Here is an 18,597-nt window from a genome sequence, read left to right on the forward strand (position 1 = left end):
ACTGTTGTTTAAGTTTGTTCCAAAAAGGGAAAATAAAATGACAAATACATATATATATATATATATATATATATATATATATATATATATATATATATATATACACCGATGTACAATTAATGTCATCAAATGTCACAAAAATTGAGGGATTAGGGAAAAGAGGAAGAGAACAAGCTCTTGGCACTAAGGGGCTGTATTTTGTTACTTTCTAGCTCATTGCCCCACTGTATTTTGTTGCATTTACACTCACTGTCTTTCTCTCTCTCTCTTTCACATATGCATCTTTCACTTGATTCACTCATTTCCTATAATTTATTCTTATTTGTTAATAAGCAGCTGCCCGATCCAGTGAAGCTTACAGGCAAACCACCGCCGGAGGGGGCAAAAGTATTCATAATATAATTGCTCAAACTCGGGTGTTTGGCGGATATCACGCAAAAAGGCCACATCTAGTTCAGACTCTGTGAGAATGATGAGTACGAGGAGCAAAACAAAAAGCATAATGGTTAGACCAAGCAAATGGAGAATGCTTAGGACAAACTTGTTCACCCTTTCCACCTCTCTGATGACAGGAACTACCAGTGCATTGCTTTCAGTTGTTCGTGGTTCACCTGATTCTTTCACTGCTGTTGTACTCTGCTCAGCCTCCTTTTCATCCTCAGTAATACAGGGATTGCTTTTAGCATGATGTGTTGTGAGCTCGATCACTGGTGTAGGTAAAACATTGTCTGATGGGCTGCAGTTTTCCTCAGCAGTTACTTCTGCACCATTGCCGGACTCAGTCACCTGGCTGTGGGAATGAAGTATAAATGTATCGCTGTGTGAGCTGGAAAGCACAGGTGTGGAGTGTGCACTGTAACTCAGTGATTTTAAGCCTGGGAAAGAAAAAGAAAGGAGGAAATGGACAAACTAAACTTAATAAGATCTGTAAAACTGTTTAAACAATTTTTAATATTTTGTTTTACATTTGATATTTTGGCTGCAAATCCATATGTGTGCACATTTAGCATTTTTCTTTTTATCTATTTTAGCCTGACCACACTATGCCCTTTCACCCAAACCTTCATACATTATTAAAGTGTATGATGGATTCACTTGTGTAGTTGTCTATTACCCAAGCTTTTCTCTGATGAAGTTATAAACATGGTGTCTAAGACAGGAAACAAAACCTAGGCCAGTTTGTATAAAGCTGGCAGTGTACATAATATGTATAAATTATGTACAATAGACATTTCTTTCTTTATTTATTTATACAGCTGACAAAATAACAACAAAAACATGTCATTAATGCAAGACCACATAAAAATATGTTGTTATTTGACAAGGAAAAACATAGGATTACTGATATAGTGAGGCTTTTTCTAGAAATACAAACACATTATAATAGGCATTTTTATATGGGAGAATCTTCAGGATAGGGCCTCATGTGCTAAATGCCAGTAGCATGCATGTTGAGAGCTATTACCTGAAGTGAAGTAAGTGCCTGAACTTATGATGGTGCGTCAAACTTTTTCAAATTAATATGTACAATGCTAAACTGTAGTTGTATAATATATATTGTATAATACACAGATCAGGCATAACATTATGACCACTGACAGTTAAAGTGAATAATGCTGATTATCTGCTCATCATGGCACCTGTTAGTAGTGAACTGGCGACAGTGTCATGGGCGGCTATGGCTCACTGATGCATGTGGGGAGCATAGGCTGGCCTGTTTGGTCCGGTCCAACAGACGAGCTACTGTTGCTCAAATTGCTGAAGACGTTAATGCTGGTTCTGATAGAAAGGTCAGAATACACAGTGCATTGCAGTGTGTTGTGTATGGGGCTGCATAGCTGCAGACCAGAAGGAATGCCCATGCTGGCCCATGTGCATGGCCAAAAGTGCCAACACAGTCTCAGTGTTTAAGTCCATGCTGAAGACACATTTGTTTAGTCAAGCTTTCAATGTATAGTTTTTCTTAGGTGAAGAAACAGATCTGAATCATAGGGTGTTTGGTGTACTGGTATATTTGGATGCTATCGGCTTACCACCCTCATAAGTCACTTAGGTTTGCTGACTGTGAAGTGGTGGGACACTTTATGTCCCGGGAAGCCTTCATAGCCATCAGAGAGGCGAAGCGCGTGCATGCCCAGAGAATCCACGGCCACTTCCAGAACAGCAGAGACTCCCGGCACATGTGGCAGGGCATCCAGGCAATCACCAACTACAGGACAACTTCACCTGCCTGTGACAGTGATGCCTCCCTTCCAGACGCGCTGAACGACTTCTACGCTCGGTTTGAGGCACAGAACAACACAACAGCGAGGAAGACCATCCCTCTCCTAATGACCCAGTGCTCTGTCTCACCACGGCTGACGTGAGGAGAACTCTATGCAGAGTTAACCCACGGAAGTCTGCTGGACCAGACAACATTCCTGGCAGAGTTCTCAGGGAGTGTGCAGAGCAGCTAGCAGATGTCTTCACTGACATCTTCAACATCTCGCTGAGCAGCTCCTTCATCCCAACGTGCCTCAAGACAACGACCATCGTCCCTGTGCCAAAGAAGTCTACGGTTTCCTGCCTCAATGACTATTGTCCTTTCGCACTCACACCAATCGTGATGAAATGCTTCGAGAGGCTCGTCATGAGGCACATCAAGTCACAGCTACGACCCTTGCTGGACCCCTTGCAGTTTGCATATCGTTCTAACTGCTCCACGGACGACGCCATCACCACAACCCTCCAACTGGCCCTGACACACCTGGACTGTAAGGACTCCTACGTTCGAATGCTGTTCATAGATTTCAGTTCAGCATTCAACACAATCATCCCTCAGCATCTGATTGAGAAGCTGAGTCTCCTGGGCCTGAACACCTCTTTCTGCAACTGGATCCTGGATTTCCTGACTGGGAGACCTCAGTCCGGATCGGGAACAGTATCTCCAGCACCACCACACTGAGCACTGGAGCTCCTCAGGGCTGTGTGCTTAGTCCATTGCTGTTCACTCTGTTGACTCATGACTGTGCAGCAATGCACAGCTCCAACCACATCATCAAGTTCGCTGATGACACGACCGTGGTGGGTCTCATCAGTAAGAATGACGAGTCAGCATACAGAGAGGAGGTGCAACATCTAACAGCCTGGTGCAGAGCCAACAACCTCTCCCTGAACGTCGACAAGACCAAAAAGATGGTTGTTGAGATGGTTGTTGAGCAGCTGCATCACTGCCTGGTTTGGGAACTGCACCGTCTCGGATCGCAAGACCCTTCAGCAGATAGTGAGGACAGCTGAAAAGATCATTGGAGTCTCTCTCCCCTCTATCACGGACATTTACACCGCACGCTGCATCCACAAAGCTAACAGCATTGTGGATGACCCCACACACCCCTCACACACACTCTTCACCCTCCTGCCATCTGGAAAGAGGTACCGGAGCATTCGGGCCCTCACTACCAGACTGTGTTTCTTTCCTCAAGCCATCAGGCTCCTCAACACCCAGGACTGAACTGTTCTACACTCTCTCTCACACACACACACTCTCACTCAGGACTGAACTGTATACAACTCTCTGTCTCTCTCACACACATATACACACACTCTCTCTCTTGACTGTGTGGACGCGCACACACACAATTTATATTGTTCATTACTTATTGCACTACCTCTACCTGTCATCTGCTGCTATAGTCATATTTATGTTTATTTCTATTTGCACTACCTCAACTGCTGCTGTTGTTTTTTTGCACAATATTTTTGCACAATACTTTTTTACATCATTTCATTTTATCTTATTTTATTTCACTTACATTCCATTACACATGTTCTTTTCTTTCTTTTTTGGCGCTAAGTGTCCTGTGTTGTCTTTCTTGTATTTATTGTCTTTTGCACTGTCTTGTCTATGCTCTGTTTGCACCTAGCTGCACACTGTGCACTTTACGTGGCTAAGACAAACTTCTGTCCTAGCTCTGTGGTGTTGTTTTTTTTTTGTGTTGAACTCTTTGTTGTTGTATGTTTATGTAGCACCAGGTCCTGGAGAAACATTGTTTCATTTCACTATGTACTGCGTCAGCTATATGTGGTTGAAATGACAATAAAGCTTCTTGAATCTTGAATCTTGAATCATATCTGTCACCTTCTGGCTCTCCCTTTTAGTTATGCTGTCATAGCTAGTCTTGCTGGAGTCCCTGCCTACACTTTACACATAATCTACATTGTCTTTAAACATCACATGATCACAAGCATACCTAATTTCTTTCTCTCTCTCTCTCTCTCTCTCTCTCTCTATCTGTCTTTCTGTCAAGCTATATGTCCCACTCCCAAGCTACCAGTGTTCTGAGCTGCCGGCGTGACCACTTCTTCTTTCCAGACCTGCCTGATCCATCCAGACAATTTACACCTGGTTGGAGTCTTGTCGCTTGGTGGTGCTCACTGCTGCTGGGGATAGACCTGCATGGACAGTCTGTGACCCAGGAGACTGCTGTGATAGAACCACTTGGAGATTCTGAACTGCCATTGCATCAGTCAGTATTTACATTATTTACTGTCCAGTGTCACCCAAACGAGAATGGGTTCCCTTTCTTAATTTCAGTTCAACTTCAATTTATTTGTAGTGCTTTTAACAATGGACATTGTCTCAAAGCAGCTTTACAGAAGTATAGAAACATAATAAAAGTAATAAAAACTTTAAAAAAGTTACTATTTATCAATAACATTATTGCCTAATGAGCAAGCCTGATGGTGGCAGGGAAAAACTCCCTGAGATGATATGAAGATGAAATATTGAGAAGAACTTGGCTCAGGAGTGAATCCATCCTCATTTTGGTGACACTGGACATGTAAATAATGTCCTTTTTTCAACAGTTTATGGTCCCTAGAATTGTGCAACCAAGAGATCCTAAGGAACTAATATAGTCAGTCTTCATTATTGACTTAGCACTAACTCCTTCTTGCCAAAAGCTGACTGATGCAGTAGAGACATCACAGAGATAGTGATAGTCTCCAAGTGGTTCTATCCACAGCAGTTCCCTGGGTCATGGGCTGTACACGCAGATCTATCCTCAGCAGCAATGAGCACCAACAAGCGACAAGACTGCAACCACGGGTAGCACATCTATGGACAAGGCAGGTCCAGAAAGATGAAGCAGTCACACTGGAAACTCAAAACACTGGGAGCATGGGAGTGCAACAGATAACTTGAGAGAGAGAATGATTAAAAAAAGAGAGAGAAAAACATTAGGTATGCTTGTGATTATGTTTATATTTAAAGGCAATGTACATTATGTGCAAAGTGTAGGCAGGGATTCCAGCAAGACTAGCTATGACAGCATAACTAAAAGGGAGAGCCATAAGGTGACAGACATGTGGGCTTCCTGGGACCCAAAGAGTTCAACCACTTCACAGTCAACCAACCTGTGCGACCTGCAAAGGTGGTAAGGCTATAGCATCCATACGTTGAAAGCTTGACTAAACAAATGTGTTTCAAACTTTGTAAGAAAAATCTCTGACCCCTGCTGTAGCCTTTGCTACTTGTGGTACTAGTAAATATCCTGCACCTTTTGATCAAAGTAGGCGTGGTGTATCATAAAAAATAAAATAAAATATTGCTCAGGTACTGTGGCACAAGACCATTCCTTGTTTCATAGTTCAGCAATAGTATTTTATAATCAATCCGAAATTTGACTGGGAGCTAATGCAGTGTGGATGAGATTTGAATGCTCCATTCATATCTTCTGGTTCTAGTTAGCAGCTAATCTAGCCATGGGGGTCACAGTCCAGTGACTTCTGTGCCGGTCCCAAGCCCGGGTAAATAGAGAGAGTTGCGTCAGGAAGGGCATCGGGCGTAAAACATTGCCAAATTTAACCATGCGAATCGTCAGTACTCTAAATTTCATACTGAATCGGTCGAGGCCCGGGTTAACAACGACTGCCATCGGCGCCGTTGACCTACAGGGCGCCGGTGGAAATTGGGCTACTGTTGGTCGAAGAAGTAGAGGAGGGAGGAGAGTGTGCAGACAGAGAGAGAAGAGGAAAGGTAAGAGTGTAGGACTGAGAATAGGAACTCTGAATGTTGGTACTATGACAGGGAAAGGTAGAGAGCTGGCTGATATGATGGAGAGAAGGAAGGTGGATATACTGTGTGTACAGGAGACCAGGTGGAAAGGTAGCAAGGCTCGTAGTATAGGAGCAGGATTCAAGCTGTTTTATTATGGTGTGGATAGTAAGAGAAATGGGGTAGGTGTGGTCCTGAAGGAGGAGTTTGTGAGGAATGTTCTGGAGGTGATGAGAGTGTCAGACAGGGTGATGAGTCTGAAGTTGGAGATTGAAGGGGTGATGTTGAATGTTGTTAGTGGTTATGCCCCACAGGTAGGTTGTGAGTTAGAGGAGAAATAGAGATTCTGGAGTGAATTAGATGAGGTGATAGAGAGTATTCCAACAGGTGAGAGAGTGGTGATAGGAGCAGATTTTAATGGACATGTTGGTGAGGGGAACACAGGTGATGAGGAGGTGATGGGCAAGTTTGGAGTTAAGGAAAGGAACCTTGAAGGACAGATGGTAGTGGACTTTGCTAGGAGGATGGACATGGCTGTGGTTAACAGTTATTTTCAGAAGAGGGAGGAGCATAGAGTGACTTACAAGAGTGGAGGTAGGAGCACACAGGTAGACTACATCCTATGTAGAAGAGGCAATCTGAAAGATATTAGTGGCTGTAAAGTGGTAGTGGGAGAGAGTGTAGCCAGACAGCATAGGATGGTGGTGTGTAGGATGAATTTGATGGTCTGTAAGCAGAGGTCAAAGATAGAGATGGAGAAGAAAACCAAGTGGTGGAAGCTGAAAAAGGAGGAATGTTGTGAGGAATTTAGACAGAAGTTGAGGCAGGCTCTGGGTGGTCAGGTAGTGCTGCCAGATGACTGGGAAACTACAGCAGAAGTGATCAGTGAGACAGGAAGAAAGGTGCTGGGTGTGTCATCTGGAAGGAGGAAAGAAGATAAGGAGACTTGGTGGTGGAATGAGGAAGTTCAGGATAGTATTCAGAGGAAGAGGTTAGCCAAGAAGAAGTGGGACATGGACAGGACTGAAGAGAATAGACAGGAATACAAGGAGTTACAGCACAGAGTGAAAAGGGAGGTGTCTAAGGCCAAGCAGAAGGCGTATGCTGAGTTGTACACTAGGTTAGACACTAGAGAAGGAGAAAAGGGCTTGTACAGGTTAGCTAGGCAGAGGGATCGAGATGGGAAGAATATGCGGCAAGTTAGAGTTATTAAGGATAGAGATGGAAAGGTGCTCACAAGTGAGAAGAATGTATGGAGGAGATGGAAGGAGTACTTTGAAGAGCTGATGAATGAGGAAAATGAGAGGGAAAGAGTAGAAGGGGTGAACTCTGTGAAACAGAAAGTAGATAAGATTAGAAAGGATGAAGTCAGGAAGGCTTTGAAGAGGATGAAAAGTGGAAAGGCAGTTGGTCCTGACGACATCCTGGTGGAGGTCTGGAAGTGTCTAGGAGAGGCGGCAGTGGAATTTTTAACTAGTCTGTTTAACAGGGTTTTAGAGAGTGAGAAGATGCCTGAGGAATGGAGAAGAATTGTATTATTGCTATAAAAAAAAGAAAAGTATTCGCTCACCCATCCAAATACCAAATACAAAGCGAATACTTTTGGCAATATAATGTGTGTATATATATATATATATATATATATATATATATATATATGTATATATACACTATATTGCCAAAAGTATTCGCTCACCCATCCAAATAATCAGAATCAGTTGTTCCAATCACTTCCATGGCCACAGGTGTATAAAATCAAGCACCTAGGCATGCAGACTGCTTTTACAAACATTTCTGAAAGGATGGGTCGCTCTCAGGAGCTCAGTGAATTCCAGCGTGGAACTATGATAGGATGCCACCTGTGCAACAAATCCAGTCGTGAAATTTCCTCGCTCCTAAATATTCCACAGTCAACTGTCAGCTGTATTATAAGAATGTGGAAGTGTTTGGGAACGACAGCAACTCAGCCACGAAGTGGTAGGCCATGTAAACTGACAGAGCGGGGTCAGCGGATGCTGAGGCGCATAGTGCGAAGAGGTCGCCAACTTTCTGCAGAGTCAATCGCTACAGACCCACAAACTTCATGTGGCCTTCAGATTAGCTCAAGAACAGTGCGCAGAGAGCTTCATGGAATGGGTTTCCATGGCCGAGTAGCTGCATCCAAGCCATACATCACCAAGTGCAATGCAAATCGTCGGATGCAGTGGTGTAAAGCACGCCGCCACTGGACTCTAGAGCAGTGGAGACGCGTTCTCTGGAGTGACGAATCACGCTTCTCCATCTGGCAATCTGATGGACAAGTCTGGGTTTGGCGGTTGCCAGGAGAACGGTACTTGTCTGACTGCATTGTGCCAAGTGTAAAGTTTGGTGGAGGGGGGATTATGGTGTGGGGTTGTTTTTCAGGAGCTGGGCTTGGCCCCTTAGTTCCAGTGAAAGGAACTCTGAATGCTTCAGCATACCAAGACATTTTGGACAATTCCATGCTCCCAACTTTGTGGGAACAGTTTGGAGCTGGCCCCTTCCTCTTCCAACATGACTGTGCACCAGTGCACAAAGCAAGGTCCATAAAGATATGGATGACAGAGTCTGGTGTGGATGAACTTGACTGGCCTGCACAGAGTCCTGACCTCAACCCAATAGAACACCTTTGGGATGAATTAGAGCGGAGACTGAGAGCCAGGCCTTCTCGTCCAACATCAGTGTGTGACCTCACAAATGCGCTTCTGGAAGAATGGTCAAAAATTCCCATAAACACACTCCTACACCTTGTGGACAGCCTTCCCAGAAGAGTTGAAGCTTTTATAGCTGCAAAGGGTGGACCGACGTCATATTGAACCCTATGGATTAGGAATGGGATGTCACTTAAGTTCATATGCGAGTCAAGGCAGGTGAGCGAATACTTTTGGCAATATAGTGTATATATATATATATATATATATATATATATATATATATATATATATATATATATATATATATATATAGCAATACATTTAGTAATAAAATATTTATAGAAATGTTTCTTTTCCTGAAATGTGTATACATTTTTTCTGGGTAACTCTATATTTACTGTACAGTATCTCACAAAAGTGAGTACACCCCTCACATTTTTGTAAATATTTTATTATATCTTTTCATGTGACAACACTCAAGAAATGACACTCTGCTAAAATGTAAAGATGTAAAGTAGTGAGTGTACAGCATGTATAACAGTGTAAATTTGCTGTCCCTTCAAAATAACTCAACACACAGCCATTAATGTCTAAACTGTTGGCAACAGAAGTGAGTACACCCCTAAGTGGAAATGTCCAAATTGGGCCCAAAGTGTCAATATTTTGTGTGGCCACCATTATTTTCCAGCACTGCCTTAACCCTCCTGGGCATGGAGTTCACCAGAGCTTCACAGGTTGCCACTGGAGTCCTCTTCCACTCCTCCATGATGACATCACAGACCTGGTGGATGTTAGAGACCTTGCACTCCCCCACCTTCCATTTGAGGAGACCCCACAGATGTTCAATAGGGTTTAGGTCTGGAGACATGCTTGGCCAGTCCATCACCTTTACCCTCAGCTTCTTTTGCAAGGCAGTGGTCGTCTTGGCGGTGTGTTTGGGGTCGTTATCATGCTGGAATACTGCCCTGTGCCCCAGTCTCCAACCATGACCATGACACTCCCACCACCATGCTTGACTGTAGGCAAGACACACTTGTCTTTGTACTCCTCACCTGGTTGCCGCCACACACGCTTGACGCCATCTGAACCAAATAAGTTTATCTTGGTCTCATTGGACCACAGGACATGGTTCCAGTAATGTCCTTAGTCTGCTTGTCTTCAGCAAACTGTATGCGGGCTTTCTTTTGCATCATCTTTAGTAGAGGCTTCCTTCTGGGATGACAGCCATGCAGACCAATTTGATGCAGTGTGCGGCATATGGTCTGAGCACTGATAGGCTGACCCCCCACCCCTTCAACCTCTGCAGCACTCATATCTCTATTTCCCAAAACAACCTCCAGATATGATGCTGAGCACGTGCACTTTACTTCTTTGGTGGACCACGGCGAGGCCTGTTCTGAAAGGAACCTGTCTTGTAAAACCGCTGTATGGTCTTGCCCACCGTGCTGCAGCTCAGTTTCAGGGTCTTGGCAATCTTCTTATAGCCCAGGCCATCTTTATGTAGAGCAACAATTCTTTTTTTCAGATCCTCAGAGAGTTCTTTTCCATGAGGTGCCATGTTGAACGTCCAGTGACCAGTATGAGAGAGTGTGAGAGCGATAACACCAAATTTTTACACACCTGCTCCCCATTCACACCCAATACCTTGTAACACTAACAAGTCACATGACACTGGTGAGGGTAAATGGCTAATTGGGCCTAATTTGGACATTTCCACTTAGGGGTGTATTCACTTTTGTTGCCAACAGTTTAGACATTAATGGTTGTGTTTGAGTTATTTTGAGGGGACAGCAAATTTACACTGTTATACAGGCTGTACACTCACTACTTTACATTGTAGCATTGTAGTGTCATTTCTTCAGTTTTGTCAAATTAAAAGATATAATAAAATATTTACAAAAATGTGAAGGGTGTACTCACTTTTGTGAGATACTGTATATATAAACTGGTAGGTGCTAAAGCCCTATTGTTTTCGTTAGAATTTATGTTTTATTTTTTTTATTAGGGCCCGAGCACCGAAGGAGCAAGGCCAGAGGCCTTGCACCGTAGGTGCGGAAGCCCTATTGTTTTCGTTAGAATTTATGTTTTTTTTTTTTGTTTGTTTTTTTTTGTCAACCTTTCGGGGCATTTTGGACCCCTTACCATGCTCAAAAACTCTTGAAAATCAGCAGACAGGTTGGAATCTGCGGCCATTAGGACGGCACCGTGGCTCGGCCCTGGGCTTGGCACATACCCGTTACAGCACCCCCTGGAAAATCTTGCTGCATAGCTGATACACACTTGCACGTATCCATGTAAAACTTGGTAAACACTTAGATCTCATTGAACTGAACAACTTTCACACTGCATGTCATTAAGTCTAATCCACAGGAGTTATTTTGAGTTGTTTGCAAAACGCACCCAATGGAATTTGAAATATTCCTCCTAGGGAATTGATACAACTGCCACCAAACCCAGGCTAAAGTGATCTCAAGACATTGATAATGCAAAATTGATGAGGGATTCTTGATATCTCAAACGGTTCAGCCGTGAGAAGCCCTTAAACTTATGGCGAATAAAACGAAACAGGAAGTGGCTAATAACTTCTGTGTACATTAAGTGATCTACATGAAACCTTAGGATTATGTTAAGCATTGAACGCTGATCACAGTGATATGACAACTGTGAGTCTCAGTCATAGCGCCACCAACTGGCAGCAGGAAGTGTGTCACTTTATGAAATCTCTAATATTTTCTCCCTTACTTTCACCTGATTTGGTTAAAAATCAGTCTGAATAATGACAAGACATGGTTGATGTGAAAGTGTGAAGGAATTTGTGATATTTTGAATGATGTTGCAATTGTGAGGACATAATAGAAAAAAATTCATGTTCTTATATCTTAACAGTGGAAAGCCCTAATGTTTCAAAACATTTTACATAGAAAGAACAACTGGTTGTAAGCACGTTTGCCTAGTTTCAAGATTTTGTGATGCTCACGCGGCTCACAACAAATTTTTACATTTATCAGTCCATTGACTAGACATGGTTTTGGCCTGACTGCTGCAGTACTAGACTATGTCCACTAGAGGCTCTTTACACTTTATTTATTTCTTTTGTTAAATATGCTTTCATGTTCACAATTTATATATACAGAGTCAACCAAAAAATTTATCCTTAAATCCTGAAATGTGTATACATTGCATACAAATGTATACATGTGTATACATTTTTCTGGTTGACTCTCTCTCTATATATATACTGTATATTTAAATAAACTGATATAGTAATATAGTTTAGAGGGAGAGTCATTGTCCCTTTGGACATCACTGGACATTGCTATGATCTATTTCATTACACCCAAACTGTCCCTTTTGTCCTTATATAGTTTAGAAGGAAAGTCAGTTTTCTTTTTGCCATCAGTGGACTTTGCTGTGATCACTTTCAGTACACCCAAATTGTCACTCTTGTCCTTTTGGTATGTCCCCTTTTAATGCATGTACCCACTGTGCTCACTGTGTCTGGTGCGCCTGGGTGGAGATGGCACCGTGTAGTGATGGCCCATAGTGTGAGGGCCCGTCATTGCTGCTTGCAGCTATATATATATTTTTTTCAAACCTTCGGGGCATTTTGGACCCCTTACCATAATCAAAAACTCTTGAAAATCAGCAGACAGGTTGGAATCTGCGGCCATTAGGACGTCACCATGGCTCGGCCCTGGGCGTGACACACACCCGTTACAGCGCCCCCTGGAACATCTTGCTGCATAGCTGATACACACTTGCACGTATCCATGTACAACTGTGAGTCTCGGTCATAGCGCCACCAACTGGCAGCAGGAAGTGTGTCACTTTATGAAATCTCTAATATTTTCTCCCTTACTTTCACCTGATTTGGTTCAAAATCAGTCAGAATAATGACAAGACATGGTTGATGTGAAAGTGTGAAGGAATTTGTGATATTTTGAATAATGTTGCAATTGTGAGAATCGTGTTACTATGGTGACGATTCACATGAGAACATAATAGAAGAAAATGAATCTTCTCATATCTTACGAGTGTAAAGGCCTAATGTTCCAAAATATTTCACATAGAGAGTGTAAATGTTAATGAGAATGTCCAGTGGGGCTGGTCCCCGGGTGTGGCACAGGGCTGTCACAGCACCCCCTAGAACTTTGTCAGAAATATAGCTGCACAGCTCATATTCACTTGCATGTATATGCATGACACACGGTATAGATTTAGAGCTAAATGACTCATTGAGCTAAATGATGTCCATCCACCTGTCATGGGATCTGCTCAACAGGAAGTTATTTTGGGAAGTTTGAAAAACGCACCCATTAGAATTTGATCTACTCCTCCTAAGGGATTTATATGATTTTGACCCAATATGATCTGAAGACATTGCTGATGCAAAGTTGCCAAGGGATTTTTGATATCTCAAACGGTTCAGCCATGAGGAGCCCTTAAACTTATGGCGAATAAAAGGAAACAGGAAGTGGCTAATAACTTCTGTGTACATTGAGTGATGTACATCAAACTTCAAAGTAATGTTAAGAGTAGAAAGCTGATTACACCGATATGACAACTATGAGTCTCAGTCATAGTGCCACCAACTGGCAGCAGGAAGTGTGTCACTTTTAGAAATCTAATGAATTGTCCCTTCCTTTCACGTGATTTGGTTCAAAATCAGTCAAAATAATGTCAAGACATGGCTAATATGAAACTGTGAAGGAATTTGTGATATTGTGAATGATGTTGCTATAGTGAGGACATAATAGAAGAAAATTAATGTTCTTATATCTTAACAGTGGAAAGTCCTAATGTTTCAAAACATTTTACATAGAAAGAACAACTGGTTGTAAGCACGTTTGCCTAGTTTCAAGATTTTGTGATGCTCGCGCGGCTCACAACAAATTTTTACATTTATCAGTCCATTGACTAGACATGGTTTTGGCCTGACTGCTGCAGTACTAGACTATGTCCACTAGAGGCTCTTTACACTTTATTTATTTCTTTTTTTAAATATGCCTTCATGTTCACAATTTATATATACAGAGTCAACCAAAAAATTTATATACACTTCAGGAAGAGAAAAATAGTATGATGTATATTATATTAGTATAATATTATTAAAATTAACATATTATTATCAAAATATCATCATATATATCAATTCAAGATTCAAGAAGCTTTTATTGTCATTTCAACCACATATAGCTGGCGCAGTACATAGTGAAATGAAACAACATTTCTCCAGGACCTGGTGCTACAGAAACATACAACAACAAGTTCAACACAAAACAACAAACAACACCACAGAGCTAGGACAGAAGTTTGTCTTAGCCACGTAAAGTGCACAGTGTGCAGCTAGGTGCAAACAGAGCATAGACAAGACAGTGCAAAAAGACAATAAATACAATAAAGATAACACAAAAGAACACAGGACACTTAGCGCAGAAAAGAAATAAAAGAACGTGTACTGGAATGTAAGTGAAGTTCTCCGCCAGATGGACACCAAGGAATTTGATGCTCTTGATGATCTCCACAGAGGAGCCATCGGAGACAGCGGAGAATGGTCACACTGTGCTCTCCTGAAGTCAACAACCATCTCTTTGGTCTTGTCGACGTTCAGGGTGAGGTTGTTGACTCTGCACCAGGCTGTTAGATGTTGCACCTCCTCTCTGTATCGGGCGAGGGTGGTAGCTGTGACTTGATGTGCCTCATGACGAGCCTCTCGAAGCATTTCATCACGATTGGTGTGAGTGCAACGGGACGGTAGTCATTGAGGCAGGAAACCGTGGACTTCTTTGGCACAGGGACGATGGTCGTTGTCTTGAGGCACGTAGGGATGATGGAGCTGCTCAGCGAGATGTTGAAGATGTCAGTGAAGACATCTGCTAGCTGCTCTGCACACTCCCTGAGAACTCTGCCAGGAATGTTGTCTGGTCCAGCAGACTTCCGTGGGTTAACTCTGCATAGAGTTCTCTTCACGTCAGCCATGGTGAGACAGAGCACTGGGTCATTAGGAGGAGGGATGGTCTTCCTCGCTGTTGTGTTGTTCTGTGCCTCAAACCGAGCGTAGAAGTCGTTCAGCGCATCTGGAAGGGAGGCATCACTGTCACAGGAAGGTGAAGTTGTCCTGTAGTTGGTGATCGCCTGAATGGGGCGATCGCCGGGAGTCTCTGCTGTTCTGGAAGTGGCCGTGGATTCTCTGGGCATGTGCACGCTTCGCCTCTCTGATGGCTCGGGACAGTTTGGCCCTTGCTGTTTTTAAGGCCGCCCGGTCCCCTGATCTGAAGGCAGAGTCTCTCGACTTCAGGAGAGCACGCACTTTCGCAGTCATCCACGGCTTCTGGTTGGAGCATGTTGTGATGGTCTTGGAGACAGTCACGTCATCGATGCATTTCCCGATGTAGCCAGTCACTGATACCGTATACTCCTCCAAGTCAATAGAGTCGCCGTTGGTTGCAGCCTCCCTAAACATATCCCAGTCAGTGCACTCAAAACAGTCCTGAAGAGCAGAGATGGCTCCTGCTGGCCAGGTCTTAACCTGTTTCCGAACCGGTTTAGAGCGTCTGACGAGTGGTCTGTATGCTGGAATCAACATAACAGAGATGCTGTCTGAGTAGCCGAGGTGGGGGTGGGGCTCCGCACGATACGGGCCGGGAATGTTTGAATAAACAACATCCAGCGTGTTCACCCCTCTCGTAGCAAAGTCCACATACTGATGGAATTTAGGGAGTACTGTTCTGAGATTTGCATGATTGAAATCTCCGGCGATGATAAACAGTCCGTCGGGGTGAGCATTCTGCAGCTCGCTAATAGCTCCGTACAGCTCACACAGAGCCTCCTTAGCATTAGCGCTGGGTGGAATGTACACTCCGATAATGAGAGTAGTGGTGAATTCCCGGGGTAAATAAAAAGGTCTGCATCTAACAGTCACAAACTCCACTTCCGATGAGCAGTAGTTAGACACAAGCACAGAGTCTTTACACCATTCCGTGTTGATGTAAACACACACACCGCCACCGCGAGTCTTACCGCACAGAGCTGCATTCCTGTCAGCACGAAACACGGTTAGCCCAGCTAGCTGAATGGCGGCGTCCGGAACTCTGTCGCTGAGCCACGTCTCCGTGAAAACAAAGACGCAGCAGTCTCTGAACTCATGCCGTGTAGTTTGCTGGAGTCGGATGTAGTCCAGTTTATTATCCAGTGAGCAGACGTTGGACAAGATGATGGAAGGGAGTGCCGGCCGGCTAGGGTTGGTTGTTAGCCTAGCACGGACACCCACCCGTTTACCGCACTTCCACTTCCTCGAACAACGCTTGCGACGTCCTCTCTCCCGGCCACCGGCATCAGGTGACGCCGAGGACTGAAGGCCTGGACTTCGCAGCAAGCCGAGTTCGCGAAGTTTGCAGAGTAGTTCATCATGCAAGTTAATAACTGCTTGATTTCTGTACCGTAATATCGTCTGGCGGTCATATACATGAACACCACTGTCTTTGGCGTCCATGCACTTTAGCACAATTTAGCGCTAAAACAAAAAGAAAGCACCATTTTGGTTCCAGAGTGGCCGCTGCGTGCTACTGCCGCGCCGCCATCTTGGAAGACCTCCAAGATCAATATATAACATAGCAAGAAATTTAGTAATAAAATATTTATACAAATTTTTCTTTTCCTGAAATGTGTATACATTTTTCTGGGTGACTCTCTCTCTCTCTCCCTCTCTCTCTCTCTCTCTCTCTCTCTCTCTCTATATATATATATATATATATATATATATATATATATATATATATAAACTGATATAGTAATTTGGTTTAGAGGGAGAGTCATTGTCCCTTTTGACATCACTGGACATTGCTGTGATCACTTTCATTAGAAATTGTCACTCTTGTCCTTTTGGTATTTCCCCATTACATGTACCCACTGTGCCCACTGTGTCTGGTGCACCTGGTTGGCGATGGCGCCGATGCTTGGGCCCGATCATCGTTGCTTGCAACTATATTTTATATTCTTTCTTTTGGCATTTTACATCCTTATTCCTTTTTCCTTTTCAAGGGTAAAAAAAAACAGTCGTGTAAGCATTTCACTGCATATCATACTGTGTAGGATTGTGTATGTGACAAATATTTTTTTTTTTTTAATTTGATTTGAATTCTCTGTCATTTACTGAATTGACCCATAGATATGAAAACCATTTTAACAGGGCTTCACCAGCAGAAAATCACTCTGCATGCATTTATTTAGAACCACAGCAGTGAAACTTTACACAGTGTTTACAAATGCAGATGCATATGTAGTAATGTTCCAGAATTTCAGCTGAATAATGGCAAAATACATCTTGCAATCTTTGCAGCATCTATAATGCACAAAATCATCTGTACTTGAGGTTTCAGGTATTTAATGAAGTTCTAGCTTAGCTTAGCTTAGCTTAGCTTGGCTATCTTATTTCCTACCAAAGTGCCTGTGGGAAAGAAATGTGCTATTCACCAGAATGAGAGTGAACATTTTAAGAGGCAGCATGTACACCTGTAGTCAGCATATCACTTAATTTGACTAACCAAAAACCACTGTATGTACACACCTTAAATATTGGGCTATACCCTCAAAATGCATGGATCTGTAAATCTGTTTTCAGTTATTTATTCAGTAATTTTTTTTTCTTTTCTTCAAATTCAGAAAAGCCTGCAGTGTGTGTGTGGGACCTGTGAAAAATGTGTTAATAGATGGTCCATTAATAGATGGTTAACATTCAATGTTATGCATTTAAGTAACTAAACAAAGTGGCAACCAGAATGCTGTTTTCTATAGCTGGATATGACAACACACTCATTGTGAGAAACTGCTCAACTGGCATAAAAGAAACTCAGACAAACAAAGAGTTTTTACAACCATGCCTATCAGTGTTAAGACTGAAGATGGTTTATTCTAACATGACATCTGTGCACAATTATGCACAGTTTATCATTTAAAGCCATTATTAAAGTAGTTGTATATCATCTCAAGTAATTAGTCTACTACACATTACTAACATTGATTATTACCAAGCCAAACAAAAACGATTATATATTGCCTAATTCCAGCCTTTAATATACAAACATCAGTGAATTTAACAAAACTACAAATAATTTCAAGCCACACATTATTATCACACATATACTACAATATTGTGTGCTATTAAAAAATTTGAAACAATTGTAAAAAAGTAAAACTCACTGCACCTGAGCTTGTGCTGGAGATTAAAGATGGTTGTAGTATGGTTGGCAGAGGAAATGCCTGCAAAGGCTCCTGCTGACTTGTAATAGCTGGGTAAAGAGGCAGCACCCCCAGGGCCTTCCCTAACAGACGAGGCCCCAGGCTGAGTACACGAACTTTCACATCCCGGTAACAGTGGTTGATCATGCGTAGGTGCACATTCACCCTAGTGCTGATGCGGATCAGGCACTTAACCATAGTGCCACAGAAGAAAAAAAGTATACAGGTCTGCTGGTTGTCAGTGACTTTATATATATATATATATATATATATATATATATATATATTTGAGTGAGAGAGAGAGAGAATTGTCAACCCTGTCACTGGTTCCTGTAGGCATTGACTGTATGCATAGTGGTGAGTGAGATGAGGCAAAGAAGGGTGTTTGCAAACAGGGGCTCACACAACATGATCTGGTCTCTCTGTTTCCTCACAGCCAGTGACTTAAATGGAAAGCGAGTTTTCAGCTATTTTCAGACTGCTGGGAATTAATACTCCAGGAAGTTAAAGTGTCAGCATGTATTGGATATATGCTGCTCTCTTTTAACTTAGTCTTAACTTCACAGGAGCTTCTTACACGTATTCATTTTATGCCAAACAGATTCAAAAAACTATTAAACCTATCCTGAGAATGTGCTGTTTCCTAAAGTGTTT

The 18,597-nt window shown here is 42.7% G+C and overlaps 1 protein-coding gene across 1 annotated transcript; it reads right to left on the reverse strand.

The window, feature by feature from the left end:
• Window positions 1-318: 318 nt before the first annotated feature.
• Window positions 319-18,141, reverse strand: LOC131351498 (FERM domain-containing protein 5). The gene is made up of 2 exons (XM_058386912.1): window positions 17,910-18,141; window positions 319-875 (listed from the first exon to the last, which is right to left on the reverse strand). Exons 1-2 carry the CDS (start codon window positions 18,139-18,141, stop codon window positions 319-321), a joined length of 789 nt encoding a protein of 262 aa, XP_058242895.1.
• Between the last annotated feature and the right edge of the window lie 456 nt (window positions 18,142-18,597).

The sequence above is a fragment of the Hemibagrus wyckioides genome, linkage group LG04, assembly GCF_019097595.1.
Source record: "Hemibagrus wyckioides isolate EC202008001 linkage group LG04, SWU_Hwy_1.0, whole genome shotgun sequence".
Lineage (NCBI taxonomy): Eukaryota > Metazoa > Chordata > Actinopteri > Siluriformes > Bagridae > Hemibagrus > Hemibagrus wyckioides.

Bases quoted from the DNA above. Each gene is read 5' to 3' on its own strand.
- LOC131351498 (XM_058386912.1), bottom strand. From the start codon at position 18,141: ATGGTTAAGTGCCTGATCCGCATCAGCACTAGGGTGAATGTGCACCTA. The intron at 876-17,909 runs GTGCAGTGAGTT...TTTCTTTCCCAG, and splicing joins AATCTCCAGCACAAGCTCAG to GCTTAAAATCACTGAGTTAC.